General features: G+C 36.5%; 1 protein-coding gene across 1 annotated transcript; it reads right to left on the bottom strand.

Annotated features, from left to right (window-relative positions):
- Positions 1-669: 669 nt before the first annotated feature.
- On the bottom strand, positions 670-16,461 carry LOC109020158 (GPI ethanolamine phosphate transferase 3). The gene is made up of 20 exons (XM_019002573.2): positions 16,121-16,461; positions 16,016-16,050; positions 15,777-15,898; positions 11,782-11,871; positions 11,534-11,653; positions 11,299-11,382; positions 9,138-9,215; positions 8,559-8,684; positions 8,383-8,472; positions 8,120-8,155; positions 7,923-7,978; positions 6,250-6,397; positions 3,726-4,167; positions 3,525-3,616; positions 2,544-3,093; positions 2,162-2,297; positions 1,927-1,968; positions 1,514-1,667; positions 1,185-1,268; positions 670-1,005 (listed from the first exon to the last, which is right to left on the bottom strand). Exons 1-20 carry the CDS (start codon positions 16,390-16,392, stop codon positions 865-867), a joined length of 2,898 nt encoding a protein of 965 aa, XP_018858118.2. The 5' UTR covers positions 16,393-16,461; the 3' UTR covers positions 670-864.
- Between the last annotated feature and the right edge of the window lie 9,423 nt (positions 16,462-25,884).

Here is a 25,884-nt window from a genome sequence, read left to right as displayed (position 1 = left end):
ATATTCTCGCGAGTGCGTGGGAAACGCAGAGCTCTATGCCAACAAGTGGGGCCAGGCACCATCATTTAGAGGCATGGCTCCTTGGACTCTGTAGATTAATGGCTTACGAATAAGTAGTAGTGCTCCAACGCGTGCCGCTTGGAGTTGGTCAGTAGGTGGTGTCAATTAAAGGACGTATTTTAGACCATCAACTACTCGGATTACCTGCAGAAGATGAGAAGACGGCACTGGACACTCAGGAGAGCTTCGATGTTTAAGTTAGAGAAGCGTGATCTCAACATGAATATATATGCCCAAAAGTCCTATCTTTGTTACCTTTATTCATAGAAGTGCTGATGACGTAAATAGGCACTAATTAATCCGTAATCAGTGGATGAGATTAAACACGAAATACTTCTATTTCTATCTCATGAGATTAAACACGGACGACTTCAATTTCTACGAGAATAGTTTAGGGGAAGCGGAGAGTGGGAGGGATCACTTTGAATCCAATCAGATCTGATCTATACCACTTCCTACCATGGCTGTAATATATTCTCCTAAACAGTTATCTAACAGAGTGCCCAAAAAACCACCTTCGTCATAACGTTTCTCTTAACCAATATAACAACAATCTTAGGGACCATTTTGTTTTGGATTTGAAATCAAAAGATCATCAACGCAAGAAAAGACGCAAACCACAAAGCTTAACATGGATAGCTTTTCAAGAACAAACTTTGTATTTGGCAAACCGAGATTAACCATGCATATGTAACCGACTTGATGCGTTTCTCAACGCATTTCCTCTAAGAAAAAATGAAAACCAGTGCTTGAAATAAATACTAATTACATAACTTGAAAATATGTTGCTCGTAGTATAAGCAATCATTTTTCAGTACTTGGATTTTGTAGCACTTCCTTCTCCACTCGACCGAAATAGAAAAGTGAGGCCAAGCAAATGAAGACATCTGTAAGGATAAGACCCACGATATCGAAAACAAACTTTGGGGCGAATAACCCCCATACCTGAAAAGGATATTCAACAGTACACTTATCAGTATGGCTGCCCCCTTATCATTGATCTAAATGATTCATGTGCGCAATGCCATATCGGTACAATGTGATGGGAGTGTGATGAGAGTGGTACATAACATAACTCTACGTTGCACTGATTGTGACATGAATGAAACAATCCTTGTATTTACCATTAAATGCCGCCTGTGAATTGTGACACATAACATTGTGACTGTAACTGTGGTGGCCGTAATGAGCCCATACATCAGATATACCTACAACATAAACAGCTATCAATCACACCATTTATCACGGGTTAGACAAGCCAACCGTAGCAGAGTAATGCCAGGTACAAGTCCCAAATGTACAAGCCTTTTGTAAAAATGTAGACCCCATCAAGAAAAGTGAGTTTTTCACACTTTTTCATAATAGGGTCCACTTTTTTATAAAGGGCTTGTGTGAGGCTTATGCATTTGGGACTTGTACCTAATATAAAAAAACATCCAGGTAATAAACTTACTTGAGATAACCGCATTAAAATGAATTGTTTCTGACTCAACATATTTTGGCGAGCAACAAGAAATGGCAGTGCAAATATAGGAAGGATGTGAGAAAAACCAAATGTGTCAATCGTAAGGAAGATTGCTTGGCGAATAAGGATAAATTCATCAAACCTGAAAATAGGTATAGGGTCAATCATTCATCAACAGGGTACTGGCAATTAAACCAGCCATATCAATCACTATAATGGTGGCAAAATGACTGCATCACCAAAAGGGAGTTAACCACTAATGAAATCTCATGCTCAAGAAAGTTAATTAAAAAGACTGCTGAGTTGCCACTTGTTCAATTGAGTTAATTTGGCTAGCAAGCTCCCCATTAATAATTGAAAATTCTAATAACTAGGTTTGTGTGCACAAGCTTAAGACTCACCCGATAAATGCAGCACCATATCGAAGGCCATCAAAAGCACACCTGAAGAAAGATTTATTAGAGGGTATGGAAGATAAATCCCAAATTACCAGCCACAGGCCCACAAACATCCATTACAAACATAAAAGTTGTCTAGTGGTGCACAGTAAATGAGTTTCCAACAAAACATAAAGCTTAGCAGCAGTACAAACGGCAAAAAACCTGCAAACCTCGTAGTAGAGAACAAGCAACATACCAGTGACCAGTGCAGAAGAACATACATGCCGCTAGAAGGTTCCATTGTGTTACGGGAAGAGGATCAATGGCCAAAGGATCACTCATGCTGTCCTTGGCTTCGTTTACCATGTTGCCCAGCCTCATTATGCAACAGCCTGGAAAGACACAAACTTACATATAGCAGATCCTTCATATATGTGTAGTACACTTTAACAGCTAAAGATACAACATCTACAGAAGTCTTATTTACTGAAAAAAAATCTATGACTAAATGGATACATATTTTCCGAACTTATATGAGTGGATACTGCCTTACATTAATGCAAGTATAAGATTGCAAAATATATCTTCCTAAACTGAGTATAATAAAACTAAGCATGAGGTACAAAAGCAACCATCACCTCCAATTATGGATGCTAAAGCAACCAAGGGACCTTGTTTTCCTGACAGAAGAATGACGACTGAACTCAAAGCAGATAGCATTCCCACCGTTTTAACAACTAAGCTTTTGCTGTGATCTAAACCTTTATCTTTGTTGAACAGCTGACTAAATGCCAGTAGTGATAATTGTCCAAGCCCAATACCATAAATCATTCGGGGAATGCAATTTCTGCCGATGCCATAAGAAACCAGAGCCAGACTCCATGTACCACTTTCTGAGGCCCAGTGCACTGCTATGAGCATATAACTTAAAATGGTTCCCATGATCACATACTTCCAAATCCCCACAAAACAGCTGTTAGAAATGGTCTTGTATAGCAAGTATGACAACAAAATCAGCACTAGCATTGGCACAACTTCAGCTATATACATCCAAGCAGGAAACTGTGAGACCATACTCATCATCCATGAAGGATATGCGTTCAGAAACTGAGATGTCACAGCCTGCTTTGATAGCCCAATTTCAATGGTAAATCTGCAAAAGGTGATCAAGAGAAGGAAGACAACTGCCTGCAATACATACATGAAACATTAGCTTCAAAGGAAACAATCTTGATTAAAGAAGAGGGAGTGTTTTGTGAACTATATAAGTGACCAAACCATAGTTACAGTAGCTCTTTTTGCTTTGTTATTGCTTCGTGAACTTATTAAAATCAAGAAACAGGTTCTAAGTGTTGAAAACTTAAAGTCCATACAAAACTAAATACTTAGTTTGTCAAGCACCTAATGACTTACGATCTAATTTTAACAAACTGAATATAAATCACATGAGTTTATAGTTGAGTGGACTTTTACAGGATTGGGTCTGAACAAATTGAACTAAATCCCAAACACAAGCATCCCATAAACAACAAAAATAAGTGTTATAGTACCATATAATATACATGAGGTTGAAGATTGCTCAAAATGAAATTGCAAGAATCTCCGGAGAAAATACCTACTTCTAATAACATCTTCTTCCTCAGGATTGCGTATCGTAACTTAAAAATGCCAGTTGTAGCCAAAAGAAAATTTGCTACCTTTCCTTCTTCCACTGATCCCAACATTATCACAAAAAAGGGAAAAAAAAGATGTGAAATGTCAGCATATAAAATTGAATGTACAACCATACAACAATAAATATTCAGTGACGGAGAGCTCACAAATATAACTATTTGAGAGGAAGCTGCTTGCACGTATAACCACCACAAAACATGCAACAATTAAGCCTAACAAAATCCCAGAATCTCCACAAGTAAATGAAGCACCATACTGCTTGGCCACCCACTTGATAGATAGTAAATGGATAAGCAGAGACACAAACATTATGCTGAAACCAGTACCCATCATCTTCAAATTAAACTCAGTCCATTTTGAGCGTGCTAGCTCAGCGACACTTGTTAGGAAATTAACATACAAGTCAATTTGCATCTTAAGAGCAGGTAATAATGAATCAGAGCATTCATTTTGATCTAAGAATAATTTCTTTGTAGTATTGGACCAACTCTTCTCTGCTTGAGCATATACATCCGCGATTTGCAACAAGTCTTCATGGGAAAATCCGATGAGAGATGAAGCTGAATAAACATCAATGTACCTTTTCACCTAAACAATAAGAATCATTTTGTCACTAATAGAGATGATGAACCCCATAAAACTACCTCAATGATAATTTTTTTTTTTTCTGGGTAAACTTCTAAATGAAGATCTTGCAGCCACTAATCATTGAAAACATTAAATAAAATTATAAAACAGAAATTCCAAAAAATTCCAAAAATCAGTCCCCTTCTTAGTACATAAAGGTTTGAAGCTAAATCCCAACGCTGATCTTAAAAATATATATAGGTCTCTCCACATGTTGAAGATATAATGTGCACATTTTTGCTAAATTGCATGCTCTATGAATGATGATGATATTAGCATAAGAGGTCTTTTTTAATTGAAGAACAAAAACGGCTTAAGAGTGCTTAGGAATAACCACAATTGTTCAATTGGCTTGTTAAAAATGAGTTTAAGCACCAGCATGCAGTGTGTTAATGATGGTCTGATCACCATATGTTAATTGGAGCCACGAACCCCTACGGGGGAAAGGGGAGGGGAGGGGAGGGGAGGGGGGGTGGAGAGAGAGAGAAAGAGAGAGATTTGATATTGAATCAAAGGTCACTTAAAAGTTTATAGGTCTTGCAGAGGAGAGGTGGCTGAGATTCAGGAGATGTTTGGATTCGCAAGTCATCTCAGCTCATCTCAGTTCATCTCAACTCATCTCACTACTAGTCATTACTATTCAGTAACTTTAACTCACAAATCTCACTACTATTCACAACTCATCTCATTACTATTCACAACCCATCTCATTACTATTCACAACTTATCTCAACTCATCTCAGCTCATCTCAAGTCATCTTCGAATCCAAACGTCTCCTCAATGTTTCTCAGAAGCATGATAATGAGACCAGGGGATGCTGGTCAATTAAGGTGCTGGAATATTTGCAGGATTTGTAAATTTGTTATGGATGGTTGTAATGATTGTGTAAAAATGTTGGGTTTTGAAATGGGAGATGAAGGGCAGATGAGGTTACTAGAAGAAAAGAGAACCCTTGGAGAGCTGAAAACAGAGAAGTAATCAACTCTTATAGGGAATGTGAGCTTTACCAGGGCGGCCCGAGATTGGGAAGTTGACAGCTTTGAGGACTTCTTTAGACTCTTGTACTCCATTCATCCGAGCCCTCAAGGCTCTGACACATTGTGGTGGGTACATGCAGGAAAAGGTACATTCTCGGTTCTCTCTTTCTATAAATCTCTCACACAATCGCAGAACAATCACTTTCCATGGAGAAGGATTTGGAGAAATAATGCGCTTCCCAAAGATTTTTGTTGTATGTGCAGAGAAAGTGGTGAGACTGTGGATCATCTTCTACTGCATTGTGAGGTCGCTAGAGCGTTATGGGAAGATGTATTCAGATGGTTAGAGCTAGCCTGGGTTATGCTTGCCACTATGGTTGAACTTTTGGCCAGTTGGACAAATCTCGGTGGTATTCCACAAATCACAGCTGTGTGGAAGATGGTTCATATTTGATTCTGTGGTGCTTACGGCAGGAGCGTAATGACCAGACGTTCGAAGACAAGAAGCGCTCTTTTGTAGAGCTTAGATTGTTTCTTATTAGAACCTTATTTCTTTGGGCCAAAGCTATTGATTTCATTGGCCTTGATTTTTCATGATTTCTTATTTCCATTTCGTCTTCCTAGATAGGTGTTGACTCTTGTATACTAGCTTGACTACTTGGGCTATGCCTATTTTATTAATACAATCTTTTACTTATGAAAAAGAAAATCAACTCTTCTGGAATCTTTGTGGATAAAGAAGCTTGGGTGATAAACAACAAAGGAGTTTGGGGAGGGTGGTAAGTTTAGTTGGGATCTTTTTCCAATATTGATTTCCACACTAAGAGCTATAAAGCGTGCTACCTTTCTTCACAATCCTTTACTTGAGAGTTGTGCCGTGAATAACAATTAACAAATGGCAAACACAAATTATTTGTCAAAACGTTTTTCCAAGTTAAATGTTCCCCGCCTTATTTACATGTTATAACTCATTGAATTAAATCAAAAGGAGACAAATCCAGATATTCATAAAATCTCTGCGGCCCCTTGCTTGAATATCAACTCTAAAGCCAACAAGATAAATACCTGCCAAGAATTGATACAGAGTACATTGACATAATTTTGCTTCCATTGTTCCAATTCTGACTGATGCTGACATTTTTCTAGATTGGTGCCCTCTGAGTTCAATGTACCAGATCCTAAAGCATATAAATCAGCATTAACACACCCAATGCTGAACAAAAAAAGAACGTCATGAGTATTATTCTTAATATAGAAAATGTACAAAATAACAATAAAACAGAAAGTACTATACAATAAAACACTGGTAAGCTAATGGCCAATAATACACTGATAAATAATTGTCATATGTTTGAACAAGTATATTGAGGAATACGAGAAAACAAGATATGCTTGTAAGCAGGTGTATTCACATGGTTATTTCTATAAATAACTTGTTTATGTCAGTCAGCTTAAAGAATTGTCTGCATAACATATCATGTTAAAAGCATATGACAATACAAGTAAGCAAAGATGGACAAACTCTCATGGTTGGCTCACTGAATTTTCCAAAAAATCACCTAGGCATAACAGAACCCCAGTAGAATGCAATTATGCTTCTACATGGGCATGACATCAAAGGATTTTGACACATCCACAGATTTATCTCATTTGATTACAGAAAAGTACTTGGCAGTTTCAAACAAGAGTGAATGCTCTTACAACTTACAAGTATGAGAATGAAGGTTTAGAACAAAACAAAAGATTTAAAAAAACAGTACAAAGGGGCTAATTTTTTCTTTCAAGACCATTTATAGCATAGCATCAACCGTAGTATCCCACCAACATTGTTGACTAGCAGATGGAGCATGGATTTTCATGAGGAAGTCTAATTGGTTGGGTTCACATTCGCGGAATCAGCTATCCCAACAGAGTTTTTTAAAAAAAAAATGATAGAAGCCTCAGGAAATCAATCAGTCACAGGTTTCCAAAGCAATCAAAAAGAGGAAAAGATGCAATTAAAACTTCTAGAAAAGCCTCAAAGGACCCGAAATTGGTATTCCTAATCCTATTGGAATAGGTGTCCAAATTTTAAAACTAAAAGATCTCAGAAAGTTTGAAAATTAAAACTAAATCACTATAGGCTGGATATAAAGCGCAGAAGCAGGACTACACACACTAATGAAAAACTTATGGGCCATTACTGCAGCTCTCTAGTAAATGTGGAAATTTATAAACCCTGACATGATGAAGAATAATCTGCAGTTCCCTGGTTGGCCTTATGTCATTATTATCTATCCCACACTAAAGCATCAGCATTTACTCCTCTCTCAGAGGTCTTCAGTGGTTTGCCAGCGGCATTCTTTGTCGAGACTCTAACCCCACCAAACTATAACAACCCAGCCCTTCCACACCAAACCTAAAAATTCCGTATCCAATTTACGGTTTTTAATCCAAAGGAATCCTGCATCACTTGCCCAAAGCATATATTATTAGGAGTTGAGGAAAAATACATTTGAGCTAAGCAATCCATTACTAAAGCCAACATAAAAGTGTATAATTTTTTTTTTATTGGCACTGGGTGTTCGACAACAAAGTACAGACTAATCCAGGGTGTGAACAGACACTTGGCAAGGAGTTTCCCACAAATGCACCTCAAAGTGTATAAATTTAAAACATATAAAAAAAAGTACATATTTTTTTTATAAGTAAAATGAACATATAAGAAAGTTCATATTGACAGGATGCTTACACTGCACCTTCCAAAAGGAAAGGGGACACCAAGCAGCGATGACAGTGTTACTGCAAAGTCAAGCTGCAAAGAGTGACTCAACTAAATACAGGTCATAAAATAAATATACAATTGTATCAAGAGAAACAATGTCCCAAACATGTGACATCTGAAAGATAAACAATGTCCCAAACATGTGACATCTGAAAGATAAACCATTTCAACCTGTTGGATAGAGCTGATGTACATCTTCTTCCCATCCTAAGATTTCAAAGATGAAAAAAAATATATATTCAGGAAGATAAAACAATGAGCACCTTCACAATAAAATCTCAGATGTATGTATTGTCTAAAAGTCTAAATGAGCCACATCTTATTATGTTTTATCCATCCTTACAACTTTCTCCATTTTTTTTCTTTTCTTATTTTCTCTCTCTCATTGATGGGAGGAATCTAGAAGCCAACAGCATTTAGGAGATGGGTAATACCAAATTGTGTCCACCAGATGAAGGATCAAACTCAGGTGGTATTGAAAATGGAGACTTCTTAAAATTCATGGCAAATATTGACGTTTCAACCTGCATTACATGACTGGGGTCAGCATGAGCAAAGGATTTGATAACCGCAAACTATAGTTTCTACAAGAACATGATATATGTAACACCTCTTCAGGACTCCCTCCACCATGATCTCCATGTAGGGTTTGTCCATGGTCACCCATCACAAGAAGAAATGTATTTTCATGTAAGCCACCTGGTCCAGATTGGCTCTCCAACACTTCAATTACTTTCTGGAACAAAATAAGTGATCAATCTGTTGATGTTAGTAAAGCCAGAGAGAGGACAAGATTAAAAATTAAGGATTTGATGAATTCAGGAAGGATAGCAGCAAAGTAGAACCATATGATTTAACTTCTTCAGCACCTAAAACAAAACATTCCCTACAAAGTAACCCCTGAATAAAGTAAGCATGCAAATATTTTTGAAAGGAAAGAAAAAAGAAGCCATGACCCACTATCTCCAATAGTTAAATTTCAGAAGTAACATCTACCAGTACAAGAATCAGGAATGACTTACTCTGACAGATGTGGGATAGACTATTAGTTTAAAACACCTTGAAATTTGTCACAGCAACTTGATGTGTGCCAACATAAAGTAAACATGGACCAGGAATTAATGGAAGCAGAATCCAATTTGTATGTTGTCCAAACTGGCATTTGTGTCTATAAGTTCAACAAACATACCTCTAGAACGAGATTGTATTGCTCCAATTTTTCTATCATTGGACCGGAATCAACGCCAAATATGTGGCCTGCATGATCCTGAGTCATACAAAAGATCATGAATATAAGTTTCCCTTGCAGCCTGAAACAATATACATTGAGAGGAGATGATAGTTCATTAGTTTGTTACTAATATAAAGCTCTAAATGACTTGGTGCAGCTCTTTAGGATCATAAAAGAGTAAGTGTTACAGCAATGGAATCAGCACCATAAAACAAGAATTTTAATAAGAACGCCCAGGCCAAAGCAAAGATGATACTAATTGAAACTTCTGTAAACTCCAAAGCAGTTTTTCCTTTTTCACCATGCATCTCCAAAGATATGAGCAACACTATGACTTTATTGCACCTCAGCACATTGGCTTTGACACGGTGTCCATATGACAAAAGACAACCGTTCATGTCCTATAATAAATTTCATAAAATGCAGCTGGGAGCATGACCTATGAAACCTTCTTTAAGAGTGATAATCCTAAGGAGCTCCCTCACATCCTTTTCTCATTGTACAAGCAAGCACTATATCATATTATTTTCACCATTAAGTAGGCAAAGCCCAAGGACACAAGGAATATATATGAGAATAACCTAATTAGAGTTTACAATTGAAAGGAGAAAATCAAGGACATTTAGCGCATTACAAACAATTGCCCCTCCCCATAAGAACAATGATTTAAAAAAGAAAACTTTAAGCTCATCCACTATTCTCTCACGATCTTCGAAACTTGTATCATTTCTCTCCTACCAAATACGCCAACACATACATATAGGAACCATTCTCCAAATTGCCGCCACATGTGAATTACCTTGGAGACCTCTCTAGCTTGCAAGGAAATCCACTAGTCTAAGAGGCATGACCCATGAAATCCAATTCTCACGAAAAAATTATCCCACATGGTCCTGGCCACCTCACAATGTAAAAGCAAATGATCACTGATTCACCATTCTTCTTACAAATACAACACCAGTTCAACACCATTACCCGGCATTTCCTTAAATTATCTGTGGTGAGGATCTTGTTCAATGATGTTGTCCATACGAAAAAAAGCTGCTTTTGAATGAACTTTCGTTTGCCATATACTTTTCCATGGGAACACGGTCATTTCAGGGCTCGTTAAAACTTGGTAAAACGATCTAACAATGAATTTACACTTCTTAGAGGGGCTCTAGTTCATCTTATCTATGGTACCCTCTGTCATGCTTACGGAATACAATGCTGCATAGAACTCTGTGATAGTCTCCAACTCCCAATCTTGGGCTGCCCTAATGAAATCTACATTCCATTGAGGGAGCCACTAGAAAAGACCAAGAGATCGGCTATCGCGGCATCCATATCTCGTGCGAGCTCAAAAATGGCAGGAAATGTGTCTTGGATGCTTTGTTCACCATACCATTTGTCATATCAAATCTGACACGAGAGTCGTCACCCATCACAAAATGTTCATGTCTTCGGAAGATCTCCCAACGTCTCCTAATGTATTTCCACAAACCCACCTCACATGGGCCGCATACCTCATTTGAGCACTATCCTCCCCAAGCCTCCCCAAATTGTGAATCTGTAAAGGACTTCCATAAGGCCACCCCTTATATGTTGGTACCTCCACAACCATTTACCCAACAGGGCATGGTTGAATTTCATCAAGTTACAAATCCCTAATCGACCCCCATAAATTGGAGTACAGACAATTGACCAAGATTTTATTCATCATAAGAATAGGCAAGAGCCCTAATAAGTGAAGCTTTTTTTTTTTTTTATCAATAAACAAGATTTTATTCATCATAAGAATAGGCAAGAGCCCAAGTATACAGGATAAGTGAAAAACTTCATTCAGGAGAATTTTAGTTTTCCAGTTCAAATATGATCATCTAGTTAGACAGCCATAAATTTTGGTCCCAAGTACAGTTTGATCATTAATTTCCTGTATATGCTTGCAAATTTAGGTTCGCAACTGCTTGTGCCCAAAACATTAAGAAGGAATTTTTTTTTTTTTTTTAATAAGTAAAATTCAGAAGGAGAGTTACATACAGATTATAGCAATATACACTACTTAAACAGCAGTTTTACACACACAAACCGAAGATATCCAACCAAGTTTTGCTTCACTAAAAAAGCATGTCAATCATACCACACCAAGAAAATGTGCTATAAGAACGTCCCAATCATCTTGATACAAGGTTGGGAGTAGGTGGTCGATGCATCCATTGTCTACCTGGAGAATAAACTTCAGTTACTTTTTAGCCAGTGTAATAATTAATGAACAACTTATAACTCCATTTGTTTTTTCTAACAAGCAAACTCCATCAAATATTATAGGGGAAGAGTAATTGAAGCTCAAACCTACATGGAAACGTGATGCATACCGTATGAAGATCTTTAACATTAAAAGAGGGGTACGGATAAGACTTTTTGAAATGATTAGGGAACAGTTGTGTCCATGTATCATCCCCCATCATCACCACTCGCTTTCCATTTTGAACTAACTGCAAGAGAGCCCTTGTATTGGATTTACATCACAGTAACAAACAAGAAAAAGAATCTAATACTAAGCAAACCAAATCACCATATATATATATATATATATGTGAGCAAAGTAAATCACAATGTCAACCTGATGTATAAAGTTATCTTCAACAATTGCAGGAGCACCAAAGCTATTCCCAACATCAATAAATGTTGGCAGTCCACCAGTTGTCAAGCCCTGAAAAAAATGCAAGTGGAACAAGGCAACATTAGAGATTAAGCTCATGCTTCAGATGAACTGATTTGAAATATAAAACATCCAAGTTTTGTTTAATCTCATAGTAGGAAAGGAAAGAAACTAACATATCAGTCAGAGTTCTACTAGATACAGTCACTTTTGCGTAGTCCTTGCGCACCCCAATGATATGATTGGCCAAAACATTTATCTTATCTTTAAAAAATGACGCAGCCAATCACATTAGTGAAGTGCACAAAGAGTGCGTAAAGAGTACGCAAAAGTGACTACACATAGAATTTTTGTATCAGAAAATCTGCCTGCTGCAACAAAATCATATATTTGCAAAGAATGAAAGTTCCACTAAACCAATCAAGTGGGACCAACAGACACTATTAGTTCCTTCTTCCATACGAACCATCACTCTATCAACACTTACTCTCCTAAGCTTTGTCAAACAACAACTCAGACCCACAAACTATCGCCTAGCGTCACTTGTCCCTAAACTTTGACTCAATAAAACATGAATCAACAAAATACCACCTCATTGTCACATTTGCTATAAAATAGCACAAGTAAGGGGTAAATGACAATGGGGTTGGTAGTATTGTAATTCATGGATCTGAGTTGTACTAACTCAGTTCAGGAGGTAAGTGATGATGAGGTAGTAGTTGTGGGAGAGGGAAATTGAATTATCCCTAAATTTAAAGGGGAAAAATCTCTGAGGTTGCTGCATTATATGGCCGAATTTTTTTACAAGTAACATATTATATATATATATAAATATATATATTTTTTATAAGTAACATATTATATTAATAAGAATAGGCATAGCCCAAGTACATAGATTATATGGCCGATTTTCATCACCCCAGCATTTCCCAACATGCCGAAGCTCTGAAGTATTAGTCAGCTCATATTGAATTAGTGACAAGGAAGATATCGAAGATCATATTGTGAATTTCTATGAGAAACTTTTTCGGGAAGAATTTTCATGGAGGCCTAAGTTAGATGGGCTGGATTTTGACTCCATTGATCCTCCTACTGCAGTTTGGTTAGAGGGGCCTTTTGAGGAAGATGAAGTTCTTGATGTAGTTAGGGGCATGTCCAAGGATAGGGCTCCGGGTCCCGATGGCTTTTCTATGGCATTTTTCCAAGCTTGCTAGGATATCGTGAAGGATGATATTATGAAAGTTTTTTATGAATTTCATTCCTTCAGAAAATTTGAAAAAAGTTTCAATACAACTTTCATAACTCTTATTCCTAAAAAGGCAGGTGTTGTTGATATGAGGGATTTACGCCCTATTAGCTTGGTTAATGGGGTTCCTCAAAATGCATTCATGAAGGGAAGACAAATCCTTGACTCGATATTAATTGCTCATGAGTGTTTGGAAAGAAGGAAAAGGATGGGACAATCTGGAACTTTAGTCAAATTGGACATGAACAAGGCTTTTGATCATGTCAATTGGGATTTCCTTCTCTACTTGCTTGGGAGATTTGGATATGGGGAGAAATGGTGCTCATGGATAAGACATTGCATTTCGACGGCAAAGTTCTCTATTTTGGTGAATGGCTCTCTGGCTGGTTTTTTCAGTAGCTCCCGTGGATTAAGGCAAGGAGACCCATTATCTCTTTTCCTTTTTATCTTAATCATTTTTCATAAGTAAAAATATTGTATATATCAAAAGGAGAAACCAAGTACACTGAATGTATACAAGAAAAAACTTGCCCAAAATGACCCAACAAGCCCCTAATGACCCAAAAAGCCCATAAAAAAAACCCAAAGTACATCAGACCCGACCCCAATCCTTTGTTTCCCTTTATCTTAAGCATGGATGCCTTGAGTCGTATGATCGATATGGCAGTTGTAAGAGGTTTTATGCCGGGCTTCAAGGTGGGGGACATCTCTAGGGGATGCATCACGGTTTCACACCTTCTCTTCCCGGATGATACTCTAATTTTCAGTGATGCTAACAAGGATCAACTTCGTGCTTTAAGAGCTTTATTGTTATGCTTTGAAGCTGTCTCTGGACTTAGAATCAATTTAAATAAGTCTGAAATTGTTCCAGTGGGTTCAGTCAGCAATATTTATGATTTTGCTAATATTCTGGATTGTAAAGTATCTTCTCTTCCCATGAAATATCTTGGGTTACCTTTGGGGCTCCTCATAAATCTGTGGCTGTCTGGGATGGGGTGATTGAGAAAAATGAAAGGAGACTAGCTGGTTGGTAAAAGCTATATTTGTCCAAAGGGGGAAGAGTTACATTAATTAAAAGCACCTTGTCTAATTTACCCACTTATTACCTCTCTCTTTTCCCTATTCCAATGGGGGTGGTTAAAATAATTGAGAGGATTTTTAGAAATTTCTTATGGGATGGCATTGGGGAGGAACGAAAATTTCATTTGGTGAGTTGGAATAAGGTTTGTACTCCGGTGTCTTGTGGAGGTTTAGGTGTGCGGAATCTAAAGCTTTTTAATAAAGCTCTTCTTGGGAAGTAGCTTTGGAGATACAACAATGAGAGAAATACATTGTGGAGACAGATTGTAGATGCTAAATATGGAAGGATGAGGGGGAATTGGTGTTCTAATGATATAAAAGGGGTATTTGCGGTGGATTTATGGAAGTCCATTTGGTTGGGATGGGGGGATTTTGTTAAAAATATTAATTTCAAAGTGGGGAGCGGGACTAATATTCTCTTTTGGCACGATGTTTGGTGTGGTGATTTACCTCTTAAATTAGCATTTCCTAGTCTTTTCAGGATTGCTAAAAACAAAAGGGCTACTATGGCTGATTCATATTTATTCTCTAATAACATGCTGAATTGGAATGTGGAATTTACTAGAGATTTACAAGACTGGGAAGTGAGTGAAGCTGCTGATTTCTTTGTAAAAATTTATGATTCGAAGATTGATCTGATTAGGGAGGACAAGATGCAGTGGGTTCATGATAATAAGTCCAGCTTCTCGGTGAATTCCTATTACAAGGTGTTAAATAGACATGATAATAATATTTACTCCTGAAAATGCATTTGGAAAGCTAGAGTGCCCAGTAAAGTTGCATTTTTCTGCTGGTTGGTGTCGCTGGAGAAAGTTTTAACAACTGATAATTTGAGGAAAGGGGGTTTTATATGTGATGGATTGGTGCTTCTTGTGCAAAAAAGATGGCGAATTAGTTAATCACCTGTTTCTTCATTGCGAAATGGTGACTGCTTTATGGAATGAGTTATTTGCAAGGTTAGGTGTTGCAGTGATGCCTTTTCAAGTGGTGGATTTCTTGGCTAGTTGGCAAGGCGCTACGGGATGTGAAGGCAATAAAGCTGAATGGAGGAAGATTCCTTTGTGTTTGTTCTGGTGCCTATGGTTGGAGAGAAATGGGAGGTGCTTCAAAGATTGTGAATGCTCAATGGGGGAATTTAGGGATTTTTTCTTTAGCACTTTAAATTTTTGGGTGAACAACGTAGTGAAGGACATAAATATCTTGTAATGCTTTATTTTAATTATATTTTGCTTTAGTTTGTATTTAGGTGTATTCTCATGTATACTCCTTGTGTACTTGGACTACACCTATTTACATGGAATAAAATCTCTTATTACCTATCAAAAAAAAGAATTTTTAGCATGAAACATAATAATAACAATGAAATGCACAGAACGAATTAGGTATATTAGTCACGCACCGGAGGTTTGGAAGATGGTGCCTGTATAGATTGTTACTTTGGGCTAATTCTTTCTTTGCTAGTAGGCTGTAATTAGGTATATTTCTCTTGTATACTACTTGTGTACTTGGGCATTTCATAATTATGATTAATAAATTTTTCTTACTTATCAATAAAAAAAGAAATGCACAGAACGAAATTGAAAAACGCACATGAAACCATAACAAGAAGTAAACGGAAAAAAAAAATCACTTTCAAACGCTGCAAACTCGTGGTTGGTGGATCTGCTATAGCTTTGAAAATCCTAGCCGAAGATCCTCGCTCAGAAGCCAGCTTCTGAATCACTCGTAACTTGTCCATCCATGGTTTCGACACTGACATTTGCACACACTCAATCAATATCAATCACTCACAGTTTTAAGTTAAGCCAGTTAAAAATAAAAACAGTCTTGCAGAAATTAAGATAAACCGAAACAGTAAAAAAATCTGACCTTCGAAAAACGTACTGGGAGCAACAAAGTCAAACCTAAAAGGAAAAAAAATATAAATAAAAATATATCTAAAGGAAAAGAAAAACAAAGAAGGATTGGTAGTACCTGAGGGCGTCGAGGACAATGATGACGACGCGATCAATAACCGGCTTGGTCCAACAACGGGAAGAGTTAGGAGAAGAAGACGACGACGAAGAAGAAGAAGAAGAAAAGCAAGGCGATTGGGAAAGATCGGAGCAATGGCTGTAAAAGGGGAGCTCTGTCCGGGTGAGAAGGAAACCTCGGGTGAAGATAAGAATGGCCACACCGTGAAGAAGCAATATCAAGAAGAATACCCGTATCTGCTCCCATTTCGGACTCCGCCACCAAACCTCCATCTCCTACTCTGCCGTTGTCTGGAGTATTTGGGTTATCTGGTATTCAAGTCTTGATCAACGACATATAAAGAGTTTTTTTAAGGGAAACGTACACACTTGAAATGTACAAGTTGATTATATAGTATATTTTAGTCCTTTCATATTATATTAATAAATAAAATAATTAAAATAACTTATATTTTACACTAAAGGGATATTATCTATTTCACAATATTCATTTCAAGTGTTCAATAAAAAGTTAAAAATAAAAATAAATAACTTTAGTAGGTGTAAATCATATATTTTATAGCCACGTTAATTTTTTAACTAAAGGATAAAAAATACACATATAACAGAAAATCTCCTGTTATAAAATCCAATGGCTACTCTCTTATGTGCCCAACATATTTCATCAACTAAGAAATGTAGAGGGGGAACCTTTGGTTGCAGTTGAAGGCCAACAGAGAAATGTGGATCACCCAGCAATTACTGAAAGCTATGCTTTGTGAAAGGCAATGGAAATATACAGGGATTTAAAGATGGAAAGAGTGATCTTTGAAAGAGATGCCCAATCAATAGTCAAGGTAGTGAGTGGCCAGGAAGAAGATAGGACTGTGTATGGGAGCATTATTGAAGCAGCTAAGAATTTGTTATGCTTGTGGAAAAACTGGAGTATTGAGTTTGTGCACATAAATGCAAATAAGGTAGCACACACTTTAGCAAAGAAAGCTTTACATTTAAACACAGATTTAGTTTGGATAGAAGAGATACCAAATTGTATTAGGAATATCATTGAGAAAGAGAGAACGTGTAATGAGTGATCTTGTTGATTACTGTAATGAATTAAGTTCATATTCAAAAAAAAAAAAAATACATATTTCATCAACTATAATTTTTCAATACAATATAAAAAATTAAAATCATTTATTTACCCATTGGATACCCCAAGAGCACGATCCCTAGGCCGTTCTTGAGGTAACCTTGCATTCCCTTGTGGTGCGTTTGGCCACCCATATCGATGATTAATTGGGTGATCCTCTAACTATCCATTTTGATGTGGTTTAATTAGAACTGTTCATCCAAATTCCGGTCTGGGAAATCGGATATATCCAAACCGAAACTCAAGTTTCAAAACCGAGCTGGAACTCGGACCGGGTTAGACCAGGTCAAACCCAGATTGAAACCAATTTTTAGAAATCCGAAATCCGGGTTTTGGGTTACACCTGGGTTTTTTTTAAAGAATATCAAAACCCTACATTTTATGAGTATTTTTTCATGAAAAAAATGTTAATACAGCATTCAAACTCTATTTATTTAATTTTTTAAAATAAAATTATTTATAAAATAATATTACATTGTTTATATGAAAACCACATATTACATTGTTTATATGCATTTTGAATCTTCAATCAAATGATCATTATCCATTAGCATTAGGATTGATCTTTAATTTCTAAGAATCCCAATTAGTAAATAATTCTAACACAACTTAATTTTGTTACTTCCATGGCCTATCATCCCCAAGATCAATGCATGTAATGCGTAAAAGAAAATTAGTAAGAAAATATGTAATAGGCCAAAGTACATGTTCATGTTCCTTGACCACCAATAAAAAACCACGTGGAGAAGATAGTAAAAAAAAATCATAAAATAGATGATTTATTGTACATAATATACATTTTCCTTTTGAGTTTTTGTTCATTTAGTTGCTAGAAAGGAACAAAAAAATGAAATATCAAAACATTCAAACTGAAAAAAATGGTACCGGATTGTACCCAGACTAGGTGTACCCGAGTTTTTCTATGCGGGTACCAGCCCAGATTTAATCTGGGCCAGAACTCGTAACGGGAACCCAGTTATTCGGGTTTCAAACCAGCCCGAAAAAAATCCGGCCCGGATGAGCAGTCCTAAGTTTAACCAAGGAGAAGGGTTGCCCTTCTCCCAATTTTTTTTAATTTTTTTGGAAATTATACAATTTATTTTTAGTTTTAAATTTTAGTTTTTTTTTTAACTTTTTTTATAAGGTTTTTGACTTTTAAAATGATATTTTTATTTTATAATGTTTTTTGAAGTTTTTTATTTTCTTCTAACGTGCAATTGCAACATGCCATATCAATATCTCTATCAGAATTGATATTTACAGTTATAGAGTATGCAAACATTATGCACACCTTTTGAAAAAATTGAGTAAATATAGGACTTACATAAAAAAAATTAGTTTTTTATGGTTGACTCCACTCCTTTTTAAAAGGAGTGCACGCCACTTACACAACACAACTACATTTAGTAACAACACATAACTACATTTATCAATTGCTCATATCTCTAATGATTCACTAACTAGAGATTCGCGAATGATTCTTTTGATCAAAATAAAAGCAAGGATTGAAAATTTTAAATTTGAAATTTGAAATATAAGAATTAATTTATTAAAAAAAGCCATAGGTATTATTTTGATTTCTAATGCTAAATACATGTGATGTGACTAATAGACTATCTCCCGCACAAGCATATTTTGTGAATATTAATAAGGTGATTTATGAATAATAATAAAATAATTTGAGTTAAGTATTTATTGAATTTGAGGAAATGAGATAGAAAAAATTGAATAAAAAATATTATAAATTTAAGATATTATTATAATATTATTTTTTAATATTATTTTTGTTTTGAGATTTGAAAAAGTTAGAATTATTTCTTGTGTTTTGTTTGCAAATTTGATAAAGTTATAACTATTAGTTTGAAAAATTTGTAATTATTAGGTTGCGAATATCTCATAGGTTGGACAAGAGGGATTGTGCAATTTTGTCTGCACTGAACTTGTCGATAACTCGTGCACGTCCAAAGTAGTTGAGAGCAATTTATTGGCATAAGCCAGTACATGGCTGGTTCAAGCTAAATGTGGATAAGATTAGCCTTAATAATCCGGGAGAATCTGGTGCAGGTGGTGTGCTTCGAAACTATGAAGGAAAGTTGCAGTTTGCGTTTGCGGAATATACGGGTATCAGTTCGAATAATAGGGCGGAATTGATGGCGTTATTATTTGGGTTGAGACGTTGTAAGGCGCTTGGTTTTAACAACATTGTAATTGAAATGAATTCCCTTTTGATTGTCAATTGGTTGAAGGAAGGTAGATGTAATGTATGGTATCTAGAAGATTTTTGGGAGGAGATTTACAATCTTATAAAGGAGTTGAATGTGCAGATTCAACACGTTTTTAAGGAAGGAAATTTTGTGGTTGACTGGCTTGCGCAATTGGGTAGCCAAGGATGCACTGGTGAGTATTTTGATATCGTTCCTCATATGCTGAAAGGCATATTGAGAATCGATTGAAGTGGTCTACCGAATTTGAGGCTCTGCTAGGTACACAGGTGGTTGGGTCCTTTTGTGCTTAGTTTTTTTATTCTTTCAATATTTTGTAATTAGCTTGGTAATAGGTTTATTATATGGAATGTCTTGTAATCATGGTATTCATCCCCCTAAAGTGAGGGTTTTTAATAAAGAAGTCTAGGCGTCGCCTAGTTATTTTAAAAAAAAATTATTTGTATTTGAGTTATATTTGGGAATAAAATGAGATGGCATGAAATGAGATAGGATGAGAAGAAAATTATTTCCAAACAACCCTAATAATAATAATATAATATTGTAACACCCAATTCCCGTAGGCTAGGAGTGTTATGTATTTTTCATAAAAATAAATTCGGCAAGAGATCTCAAATTTCATAAATGAAATTAAAAATTTATTTTGAATAAACTGAATAAATTCATGTCATAAAAACATGTTTTATTTTAGAAAGTCTGAACTAGAAATAACTGCTCCTTCTATTCCTAGTCTGCTTGCTCATATTCATCATCCTCATCTGGGTGGTTAAAAACATGAAACAAACTAAAATGAGTTGAAAACTCAGCAAGAAATCCATCACAACGTAAACATAATAAACATAAGATTTTTATAAAAATTTTCATGTTGAGAGTTTAAAATTCATGACTGTTCATACTGATTCTTATGCTATGTATGACTGATTTAACTGACTGATCTGACTGATTTTACTAATTTATCTTATTTAACTGACTGACCAACACACTTAATCTTGTGTGCGAGGTTGTGCACCGACCCTACGTCCAGCTGCAGCAAGGGGAACTGCTGATAGTATTCTGGCATACTATGGTGGACCACGACTGAGTTCATGGTTTGCATATCCACCCTAAAACTGAACTGCATTGGTACTATGCATCTGAATGACCATCTTATTAACTGATATGATTCTATCTTACACTTGAATTTAAGATGGCTTACGTGTCTTATACACATGAGATGCATGACATATTACATACATAATCATAATTTCGGTATTTAAACATGATGCGGAATAACAAAATCGTATTCTATGTTGGATGACATGTTTGCACATGACGTGAGTGGTGCATAAATAATTGGCTGGAAATAAACTGGCTTGAATAATACTTATTTATAAGCTAAACTGTGATAATCCTAATTTATGATCAAATTACTTACCTCGATGCGCTTCTTCTTGAATAATACTTCGTAACTTGACACCTATATGCAATAATAACTTTCACTAAATTTGTTTGGGAACAAATAAGTACTAATATCCTACTAAATTAAATTCACATCGTAGAACATAATCAAATAATTATTCTGTTTATCACAAAAATCAATGTATATTGATATTTTAAATTATTTACAATACTAATAGCATATTCTTACTTTCAAAATATAACTTATTATAATACTTGAGATATAATCAATTCTATTAAAAAGAAGTCATAAAAACTTAAATTCTTACAATTGGTTTCAATTCTTACAATTAACATAGTTGAACAAGAAATAATAATATCATTTAAATATTCTTAACTTAATAATTTTATAAAAATGCCACTAAATAGACAAAGGAATATTAACAAAATATTAGTCTCAATAATATACTTTGAAATATAATTCAAATTCTTTAAACACTTCCTTATAAAATAGCCTTTGACTAACATATTTATTTAATTAAAAACTTTGGGTTTAAAATTATTAGCCTAGTTTTAATTGAGAAACAGTCTATTTAAAATAATTAGAATAGTTTTTGAAAAAATAACCTGGCCCATAACATTGTATTATTACTACATGAGCCCAACAAAATAAGCCCATCACACACATATAAGGGCCTAGGGCCCATAAAAAACCTACGGATTCTTCTAGAACTGAATACACGGCCAACCAAAACAGCAGAGAGTTTGAGAGAGAGAGAGGTTCTGCGATAAGAGGAACTCACCGAGAGAGGGCTGAGGGCTACGGTGGCGCTAGGTGGCTGGGAGTGACCGGCGACACAACTGGGGTGTCCTTATGGTGGTGCGACACCGAGTGAGGGAGAGAGAGAGAGTTTAGAGAGAGAACTATGCTAAACCAAAAACTACCGAAAGCAAGAGGAGGCTGGAGGCGGTCGAGGTCTTATCGAAAGGGAGTGAGTGCGTTGGGACTAAGCTGTTCGGCCGTTTCTGGCTTCACGGGTGTTGCTCCGACGTCTTATGGTGGTCAACGGCGGTTGGGCAGAACTAAGGCTTAAGCAAAAGTGTTGATCCTCTGGGTATTTCAGAAACAAAGGATTATCGTGGGGTGGCTCACGAGTTTCTCCTCTCATATATGGGTAAGCACAATTTATAATGGTAGATGAAAAGAAAAAAAATAAAAGGGAATCTGGAGGAGTAGAGACATGCATGTGTATGAGAGTAGAGACGTGCGGAGTGGAGAACATTACTCATCAACAAAGTCGGTTTTCCACAAGAACGTTAACAACAAACACTGATAAACGTACGGGTTTGAGGTTTAAAGTGTTTAACTTAAAGGCTAAAAACAAGAGATGAGGTTCGGTGGAGATAGAGAAAAATAAATTTTAAATTTCAAACCAAACCGTAGTGAACGTAAATCTGATACAATTTAGTAATCACTATTAAAACAAAACTCTAGCAAATTTCAAATAAAATTATAATAGCAATTATTAAAAATAAAGTAATTATAAATTCTGATAAAACTATAATCATAATAATAATAGAAAAATAAAAATTTTACTAGAAAATTTACTTATATACCCTAAATCCCAGACTAGTATGTTACAAATATAGTGAGATGCTAAACTGTCAAATAAATGTAAACAAAAAAACATAAGCAATAGAAGTTTGGACTAACAAAGTAGCCTAGGTCCCATGCATGCTTTCCTAGCAAAAAGCCTTCCACATGGTCCAAGAGAAAACCCACCATAGAGATAGTTTTGTTGGCGGTCCTCAAAAAGACTTTACAAGGTTTCTACTATGAGTAATGGTGATAAGGACATCTTTTATTATTGTTATTTTGATTATTTTACTTATATTTTAGTTATTTTATTTGAGTTTGTATTAATGGGCTTGGGCATTAGCCCATAGACTTTCTAAGGTTTATTTAGGGTTTGTGTTATTTGTACTATTTAAATGCTTGTAATGAAACATTAAAGATCAGTTTTAAGATTAAACAATTGAGTGTTGCCATCATTCTTCCAACCCCTTTCTCTTTGTCCTCTTTTTTTTTTTTTTTTTAAATCTTTCTTGGCTTCTTTCTTCTCTACCACCTTTATTTTCTTTGATCTATTGCTTTATCATCTTTTATCCTATATCATATTTGGTATCAAGAGTCGGTTCTATTGTTTTTTCAAACAGTAGGGTAATTTTCTATCCCCATTTTTGCTCATTGTTTTTCTGCAACCACGAAACCCATCTCCTTCGAAGAGCTCCCTTTGATCCAAACCAAAACCAATAGTTTCATCTTCCTCTTCCAAAAAAAGACCAGACTAGAAACAGCCCGACCCCTCTGGGCAATAGCCCCCCCCCCCCCCCGACGTCTCTCTTTCCTCTCCCTCGATCTCTCGCCTCTCTATTTCTTTCTCTCGCATCTCTGTCCCTTCCATCGACAATTCAGTGACAGGTCGCCGCTGGTAAGCATCGACCGCCTCTCTTCCCTCCCATCATCTGCTTGTCTCGCTCTTCACCTCTTTTGCCGAAATACCCAGCACTGAAAAACCCCTTTGCTGAAAACTACAGACGGTGCCGGAGTCACCAAACGCCGAGAAAAAAAAACTATGAATCGGGTGCACCATCAAAAGCTTTTCCTTTCGCGGGACGTCTTCACCATTTCCTATCTCTTTTTTTCTTAGTTTTACACTACTGGTTCATTTTAAAAGTATATCAATTGTTTTATATGTGCTGCTGTTACCCGTAGTATTTTTATCTAAATCCATCTGAATGGACCCATTGAGCCATGACTCCTTTAAGTTGACCATTTGACTACCCCTTTGGCTGATTTAGTCTTCGTGGATAATCTTACTCCACATTTGCTACGCCCAATTTATTCAACCCTTAGATTTTGTATTCTCATTCTCTCATTTTCATAGTTAGTACCTTTGCTTTTCATCTTGTCATTAATTGTCCCTAAAAAAAAAAGCAATTCTGCATGATTGGATTTTCTTGATTCGTATTTGGTTCTTACTTTGTTATTTTAAATATCAGCATTAATTATTTGTTGTATTTGAATTTAATTAATCCCAATATATATATATATATATATATATACACTTTTGCTCAGGTTGATATTTTTCATTGCTTGCATTTATTGTTCATTGATCTCTCCATTGCACTTCATTTAGCAGGTGTTGCATTGCATGCAGTTGCGTAGTGGTCGTCTTGTCACATCTAGTTCTAGTACCTTTACCATGAATCCTTCCTAATTTGATGCCCTCACCCAACAATTAGCTCAACTAGCCACTAACCAGCAGCATTTACAGACTCAATTAGCAGTTGTCCAAACTGAGATGCCTGCTACTCGTGAGGAGAACAGGGACCTGGCTACTAGGTTGAACAATTTTGAGGAACCCCTTCATTCATTTGACAACTCTGAAGTGTCCCATAATAGACACTATCGTCGTCGATGAGGTAGTTGACAACATTTTAGATGTGATCGTGAGCGAAAACGAAACTATCACCGTCTGGGTACTCAGTCTCCTACTCACCATGAAGAGCGCTTATTTAGAAACATCAAGTTAGATGCCCCTACTTTTGATGGTTGCGTAAATCCTCTAGTTTTTACTCAATGGATTAGGGATATGGATCGTTTCTTTACCTAGTATGAGGTCCCTGAGGATCGAAAAGTTCAATTTGCTAGTCTGAAATTAACTAGCACTGCCCAACTCTTTTGGGAAAGTGTAGAGGATCTCCTTGAGAGGCGTCATGCGCCTCTTGTTAGGAGTTGGGAAGAAATGAAACGCCGTGTTCAAGAGAAGTACTTACCCCAATCTTACAGGGGTAATTTGTTGGACCAATGGAATGCCCTTACATAGGGCAATCGGCCAGTGACTGAGTATGTCACTCAATTTGATGAATTCCGAATGAGATGTCATGTAATTGAGGATGAGGCCATGACTTTGAGTAGGTTTAGATAAGACCTAAAAGATTATCTTAGGCGCGAGTTTGTCCTTCAGGGTGTCATTATTCTTGACCACGCTTACTCTTTAGTTCAAGACTACGAGTCGGTTACTATGACTCCATATAGAAAGCATGGTGACAACCGCCCGTCCATCACCCCAGCACCCACTCTTCCCCCTAAGTCTCTCCTAGGGCCTCCTCCATCTAATGTTCCTCTCGCACGGAAAAATAAGGGTACAGGTCCTAAAATTCCTAGGAATTCCTCCCGCTTGCAGTGCTTCAATTGTAAAGATTTTGGCCACATTTCCTCCAATTGTTCTAGTCGAACCTTGGTCATTAAGGAACATGAAGGTGTAGTTGATGAGCCATTAGAAGATCAAATCTATAAACCTAAGCTTGAAGAGTTTGGTGATTTGGGTGATGATGAGGATACCTTCTTAGGTTGTATCCGGACCCTTCCTATGGGTCTAGGTTATGTGCCCCTTGTTCCCGACACACCCCGGTTAAGTGTTGTTCGTTGTACCCTTACCCAGCCCAAAGATGCTGATGATTGGTGTCGTCATGCCATTTTTCATACCTATATCAAAATCAATAATAAGGGTTGTAAAACCATTATGGATAGTGGTAGTCGCATTAACGTGGTTTATGTGACTACTGTGTCCCGTCATGGGTTGTAGTCAGTTCCTTACCCTCAGCCGTATAGTGTCTCTTGGATTGATACTTCTTCCATAGATGTGAAAGAGTGTTGTCTGGTGCCTATAAAGTCCCTAGAGTATAAGGATAGTATATGGTGTGATGTCATTCCTATAGATGCCAGTCATGTCATTCTTGGTAGGTCTTAGTTGTTTGACTTGGATGTGACCATCCATGGTCGATCCAATTCATGTTCATTTGTCTTTAATGGAAAGGAGATTCATCTTAATCCTTTACCCCCAAAACCTCTTGACTCACAACAAGCAAAGAAAAGTGGAATGGAAAATGTGAAATATCATTAACCCTACAGAGTTTGAGCGTGCACTCATGAGAGCTTCTATTCTGTTTGATGTGGTTGTTATGGAG

Source organism: Juglans regia, chromosome 10 (genome assembly GCF_001411555.2).
Source record: "Juglans regia cultivar Chandler chromosome 10, Walnut 2.0, whole genome shotgun sequence".
Taxonomy (NCBI): Eukaryota; Viridiplantae; Streptophyta; class Magnoliopsida; order Fagales; family Juglandaceae; genus Juglans; species Juglans regia.
Note: the sequence above shows the minus strand (reverse complement) of the source record. Positions and strands in the feature narration are given on the sequence as shown.